The sequence below is a fragment of the Mus caroli genome, chromosome 4, assembly GCF_900094665.2.
Source record: "Mus caroli chromosome 4, CAROLI_EIJ_v1.1, whole genome shotgun sequence".
Classification (NCBI taxonomy): domain Eukaryota; kingdom Metazoa; phylum Chordata; class Mammalia; order Rodentia; family Muridae; genus Mus; species Mus caroli.
The window spans coordinates 120429988-120436895 of record NC_034573.1 but is presented as its reverse complement, the minus strand read 5'-3'; the positions used below and the strand labels follow the sequence as shown (position 1 = coordinate 120436895).

General features: G+C 55.9%; 1 protein-coding gene across 1 annotated transcript in view; it reads right to left on the bottom strand.

Annotated features, from left to right (window-relative positions):
• Sdc3 (syndecan 3) overlaps positions 1-5499 on the bottom strand; it is a 33211-nt gene extending 27712 nt beyond the window's left edge. The window contains exon 1 of the mRNA XM_021160677.1: positions 5240-5499. Within this exon, the coding sequence (XP_021016336.1) occupies positions 5240-5371 (132 nt within the window). The 5' untranslated portion in view covers positions 5372-5499. The remainder of the gene's footprint in view (positions 1-5239) is intronic.
• Between the last annotated feature and the right edge of the window lie 1409 nt (positions 5500-6908).

Below are 6908 nucleotides of genomic sequence, written 5' to 3'. Positions count from 1 at the left end.
CCCCCCCCCCCCCCCCCCCCCCCCCCCCCCCCCCCCCCCCCCCCCCCGCCAAAAAAAAGACAAAGCACCAAGATCTGGGTGGGAAGACAAGCTCTGACTGCTCAGCAGTGAGGATTAAGAGAATTCTTCTGCCTGGTATGTAAGGCCAGCAAGATGTCTCCAGCCTGCCACCCTCATCCACCAGGTGGGAAAGGTGCTAGATCATTTGTGAGGGTCCCCACTCTCCCCCCCCCCCAGCCACGGCTGCTCAGACTCCCCTCTGTAATCACCCTCTTCCTGTTTGATACTAAGACCAGGCCTGGTCTGTGGGAGTGGGGGATGGGAACGGCCACCCCTCTGGCTAGGGGCCTGCTCTGGAGTGAGGGGCCGGAAGTGAAGGCTGCCTGGCCTCCTGGAATCTTGGAAGGCTAGGAGCCAAGGCAAACGGGAGGGTGACGGGAAGGAGGGGGGCCGTCAATAAGGCTAATGTTCCCAGGACATTTTGTGGGACAGGGATCTGACCGGTCCAGGTGATTACCAGCCCAGCGCTTGCTCTGGTTGGTGTGGGAGCCAGGAGGGGTGGTGGAAATCAGGGGTCTGCCCCCAGGCAGTGTCCCGCTTGGTCATCCTGCCCCCAGACACAAAATTACAGGGCTGCACAAAGCTGGGCTGAAGCCCAGAGCCACAACCTCATGGTCATGGCCAGACTTGGTGGTGACAGTGTCACCACAGGCCAGCCCTAAGCAGCCCCCTGGCGCCTCCCAGTCCACGGCCAATACCCTGAATAGGGAAGGTCCCCACCCACCTCACCAACTGATCCCTGCATGCAGGAGCAGAGTCCCTAGCCCAGCTGCATTTTCTGTATTTCTATGCTTAGTCCCCACTGCCCAGAGTGGCCTCGGGTGCCCCAGAAGCTCAAGGTCTGTCAAGAAAGTCCTGTGACTCCCTCCCCTCATCCTGTCTTGGACCTTGTGAGTCACTCCCTCTCTGCTGCCAGGACAGAGAGAAAGTGAGGGTCAGAGAGCTGGTGCTCAGAAGGGAAGGTTGAGGCAAGGATCTGGGCTCCTGATGGTTTTCTAGGGATAGAGGGTGGAGGAGGGGTGCAAAGGCAGGTCTGGTCACCTGTGCAGAGGAGGCATGGCTCGTGGCTCATACCCAAGGGCTATGGATCCTTAGCCACGCATCATCCTGAGATTCTAAATACTTCCTGTCCTGTGCTCATGTGACCTAACACAAGGTCCTCAAACTCTGCACATCTTTCTTTTTGGGGGGAGGAGGGATTCTCTGTGACTCTCTGGCTGTCCTTTGGAGACCTGGCTGGCCTCGAACTCAGAGCTCCACCTACCTTTGCCTCCTGAGTGCTGGGATGAAAAGCGTGGGCCACCACTCAGTACCTTGGCTTTGTATACCTCCCTTATAAAACTCTTCCAGCCTGTCCCCGAGAACCTTAGAGTCACTCCTTTGCAGGTGACAGGGACCTGAGAATTGGCAGAGGAGGCACCCTAGGAAAACTTCTCTCCTGTTAGCTGCTTGTTATATCCCCAAGCACACAGCAGAATGAAATGAGAGCAGGGACAGCATCCACGGTAAGACTGTACAGCTACTAAGTGGTAGCCAAGAGGAGCAGTGTGGCACTTGCCTATCATCCCAACAATCAGGAGGTCGAGGCAGGGGAAAAAAAACAAAAAACAAAAGTTCAAGGGCTAGCCTGGGCTATACAGTGAGACTTGGTCTCGAAAATTATTTTAATAAGTGGAGTGGTGGTGGAACATGCCTTTAATCCCAGCAATTGGGAGGCAGAGGCAGGCAGATTTCTGAGTTTGAGACTAAGAGATTAACAGTAAGTTCTGGGACAGCCAACGCTACACAAAGAAGCCCTGTTTTGGGAGAAAAAAAACCTAATTAATAAATACATAACTTGGGGGATAAGGAGACCCCAGAGAGGAGAGGTGAAGTACGTAAGCTCACGGAATATGAGAGCAGAGACTAGAACTGAAGCCCAGGCCTCCAGCCAGCCTGGCCCCAACTCAAAACAGCTAACTTCGGACTATGTGACGCTGAGCAAGTCACCGAGTGTCTCCGTGGCTCATTTCTTCATCTGTGAAACAGGGATTCTGGTTCTTTCTAAAACTGCCCTGCACACATCCTACACTCAGCCACACAGAATGCTGGGGACAGGGTGTCAGAACTGCCCAGTGCTCAGCCTGGAACTGTGGCGCCAGTCTGCAGACGGCCCGAGGGTCTAAGTAGCAGCCCTCTCCCTGCACAGCTTGGAAAGGTGGGGTGGGGGCAGTTTCCAGGAGCCTTCCTTCTCCCCAAAGAAGCAGGTAGTCTCTCCCATGAGCCCATCCACAGCTGGCTGGCTTTTAGAGGCCAATTTTGCTCCCAGAAAGCAGGAAGCTTCAGGTCCAACCTAACAGCCCTGAAAATTCAACCCTGTGTTGACAGAGAGAGAGTGTGGATGGTTAGACTGGCTGCTGTTGTGAACCCTGTCAGTTTAGCTCAGAAGGCCTCTTCTTCCAGGAAGCCTCCATGGCTTCCTCCAAGAAGGGCTATCACCAAGGAAAGGCAGCATACGCCAGCTCCTGGGAGGGAGGGGCTGAGCCTGGTGCTAATGCATAAAGAGAGTCTTGAGACAGATGACAGCAAATATCTGTTCTTGGTGCCCAGAAGCCCAGGATTCAAGGCTATGATGCCTCTGAATCCTATTGCTTACTGTGGTGCCCTGCCTGGAACAGTCCCCAGCTTTTCATTTCTAGAGTGAGGTCACCAGTCTAGAAGGGCAAAAGGAGAGGGTTCCTGGATGCCAGGAACAAGCCTCACCTGCCACTTCACACCTCAAAACACGACAGTAACTCTGACCCCCCCCCCAAAAAAAAAACAAAAAAAAACAGGGCTCAGTGACTCGAGTCTGTAATCCTGGCACTTGGGCAGTAGGAGGGTAGGAGTTCAAATTCATCCTTGTCTATGTAGCAAATTCGAGGCTAGCCTGAGCTACCTGAGACTCTGCCCCCACCTCCTCTAAAATCAACATGCACCAAGTGCTATGGCTACGCTTTCACTCTTTGCTCCGTCTTAGAGAGAGAGAGGAAGCCAAGGCATGGGACAGTTAAGTCACTTCCACAAAGTCATACAGCCACAAATCAGTTGAATAACCACCCTTGACAGCAATACTGAGTGTCATCTATGGTCACTCCCAGATCTGGACCTTTAAAGGACATTCTCCAAAGGCTATATACTTTCTAGTGTCCCCACATTCCATGTCACTCTGGGAGTCACCTAACCAGAGCAGCTGAGGTGGTCTGAGGTCCTCAGAGCCCTAGACAGTCAGTCTCTCAGGACCAAAGCCTCGAATCTGTAGGTCAGAACACACCCCCAACTTGTCAGCCACAGCCTGGATCAAATTAGCCTTCTCCTCCCTGGAGTTCCCTTCCCCTGATCCCGTGCTCTCCCAGACTGGCAAGAAGACCCAGGGTCATCCTGTTTTGCCCCTGCTGAGCCAACCACTGTCAGTCCCTTGCTGTCACCAGAGACCATTCCTGGAACCACTACCTGGGCTTCTGATCTAGCCTCAGCCCTCACCTAGAAGCACCCTTTAACCCTTAGCTTTCCAGGCCAGGTAACAGTGCAGAGAGTCCTTCCTCTACAGTCCCTGCCCCTCCCTGGGAGGACAGCATGCTTGCAGAGAGAACACCTCTTGAGACCCATCCCTACCACAATCTCTCCCCTCGCTCAGCCAGGCCACCATCTGGGCATGCCACTCAGCATCGGTCTCAATCACGCCAGCTCCACTTTGCCCTCATACCTGCCTGGCTGAGGCCCTACTGTGCTGGGTCCTCAAAAATCTCCCTGGATCCTTTCCCTACGGGTAGAATGTGTATTATTCCTTCGGTGGAGCCATTTGTCCTGAGCCCTTTATACTCAACACCAAAATGCCTTCAAAGGTGCCTCTGTGTCCACTCTGCCTCCCCGGAGGGTACCCTTAGTCCATCTTTGCAGAGAGGAAAGCTGGGACTCAGAGGAGCGGCCAGGCTGGCTCAAGACCTCCCCGTGATTGGGTGATGGTCTTCACTGGACCAGGTCTTTGAATGTCAAGGGTAATTTTCTATAATGCTGCTGAAAAGCAGTTCCCACTGCCAGTGTGGGTAGTGCTGCCCTTCCCTCAGGAACCTCTCCCCTCACCCCATCAGGAAAAAAGGGAAAAAAAAGAAGAAGAAAGAAAGAAAAGAAAAGAAAAGAAAAGAAAAGAAAAGAAAAGAAAAGAAAAGAAAAGAAAAGAAAAACGGCAAGGCATGTACCAACCACCAGGTACTATCTTGGGGTCCCCTCCCCAAAGCTAACAGTTGTCAGGGCAGCTCAGAGTCTTGCCTGCCTCCCTACAATCTGGCCACCTTGCTTAGGAGAGAAGGGGCGTGCCGGCCAGCCTGGGCTCTGGTGGTCATCTGAGTGGGTAGGGACAGCCATTGCTCCTGGAGTCAGTCACATGGGGGTAGGACCTAGAACTCCCCAGCTCACTCAGCCCACATTTAGACACCTGTCAACTCAGAACTCACTTGGGAGCTGGGTTCCTCAGAGCAGGAACCCGGCTCATCCACCTGCAGGACCGACCCTCTTCCTCCCGTTTTGCTAGTGAAACCAGAACCAAGTTCAATCCCTTAGCTACTTCGGTTTCTCAAAGGGACAGTCAGGGGTCACCTGGTACCCACCTCTGACGGCACACACACCCATGTCTTCTGGGGTGGGAGCTGAGCCAGGCCCACCATCGCCACACACCTGCACACACATACGTGTGCTTTCACACACTTCCATGGGTCAAAGCACACACCCCCTCACCCACAGTCACACAGCCTTGGCCATGGTGGAACACAGCGTGCAGAATGGGTCACCCTAGTGTGGAGCGGGATGCGGATGCCATCCAGCCATATGGACAGAGCCTCTCCCGTGCCCACACCCACAGGTGCCCACGCACCCTTCTTAGAAGCAGACACACACACACACAGGGTCACCCTCATTCACCCTCGCGGGTCACCTTCATCGACCCACCCCCTCCTCCTCTGGTGTCCCCAAGGCCCTGCAGGCAGCTTGGGATGGAGTGGGGGTGGGGAGAAGGCGACCCCAGCGGATACCGGACGCACACGCTTCCCGGCAGGGAGGGGACCCCCATGAGACCGGGACACACCCAGCGCGGCACGCGCGACGAGGGGACACGCAAAGACACGCGGGGTACACGCTGGGGACCCTCTTGGGGCCCATCACTCACCCCCGCGGCGCGGCCGGCCAGCAGCAGCAGCAGCAGCGGTGGCAGCAACAGCCCGCGGGCCCCGGGCGCATGGGTGGCGGTGTCCACGCGCTGCCCCTGTGCGGTCCCGCGGCGCGGCGGCCCGGGCTTCATGGCGGCCTTTGTTCGCGGCGCGGGCTGCGCGGGACCTGCGCTCGGCTCCTCGGCCGCCGGCTCCGCCTCGCTCGTTCGTTCGCTCGCTCGCGGCTCCGCGCCCACAGCGGCCGCGCCCGCAGGAAGCGTCGCCGCCGCCGCCGCCGCCGCCGCCACCGCCGCCGCCCCCCGCGCAGGCGGGGCGAGCAGGAGGGCGGGGCCGCGGCGACACCGGCACGCGACACCGCCCCCGGCCTCAGTTTCCCCCGGCGCGGGGAGGTGGGGGTGGCGAGGGGCGTTGACGTCTGCCCCCCTACTGTAGATCCGCGAAGCACGCCGTGTGCGAGCCGCGGGAGAACCTGCTCTTTCAGACAGCACCCCGGGTCTCTCTGCTCCCAGTAGGGTGGTGTCAGAGGACCCCGACTTGGGGTTCCCCCTGGTCCTCCTGAGCTTCTCCTTGGCCTGTTTGTCTGAGAGACACAGGCCCCTAGCCACCCTGAGCTCAGGAAGCAGGGGCTTGGGTCAGCTACAGGCAGGCATGGCGAGCACCAGCACGCGGCTGCTCCTCACATGTTGGTGAAGTCTCCAGTTTCCCATTCACAGGGGCTCAGTTGCACTAAGGGGTCTCCGGGGAGGCTGGTAAGGGTAGGCGTTGGTTAGTTGGCACGTGAGCTGAGCAGGACACCCTTGATGTCCCTGCAATCAGCACTATCCATTTGATGGCCACGTGTCCTTGGAAAGAAACCCAGAGCATGAAGCTCCGCACCATATAAGGCAGAGTGTGAGATGGGTTCCCCAGAGGGAGTGAGAGGCTGGGGCATCACAGGTATGCAAGGCTTGCCTAGCTAACCTCAGTAGACATCATGGGGGGCAGGGGGGGCGTCCACTCTGTGGCTTACAGATCGCTGAGAATGAGCCAAGTCTGAGTAGTAGCTGCCTGTAACCCCAGTACTCACCACTTAGGAGGCTGAGGCAGAGGAATCTCAAAGCCTGGGCTACATACTGAATCTCTGTATTTTCAAAAATAAGAGGGGAGGGAGAGCTGGTGAGAGATACAGCATACTACTTAGAGATGTGAGTGACTAGTTCCTGGTACTCACACCAGGCTAGTCACAACTCCCTGTGACTCCAGCTTCAGAGGATCCCATACCTGTAGCCTCCAAGGACACCTGCATTAATGTGCAGAGGTGTGACACGCATGCCCGCATGTGCACACATACACACGAATAATAAAAATAAATTCTTTAAAAATGATAAAAATAAATGTTGACACGTTTTTTTTAAAGGAAGATGGACTTTCAGGCTGACCTTGAACTTGTGATGTAGCTGAGTATGACCTTGAACATCTGATCCTACTACCTCCATCACACCCAATTTGTGCCGTGCTAAGAACCGAACCCAGGGCTTTGTGCAGAAGGGCATGTGCTCCACCAACTGAGCTACGTCCCCAGGCCCTCACAAAGAGTCTTTTAAATCAATCCCATTCGACGTATTTTGGCATTTAAAGCTAAGATGCCTTGAAGAATACGACAGGAAAAGATTGACCTGCCTAGGAATC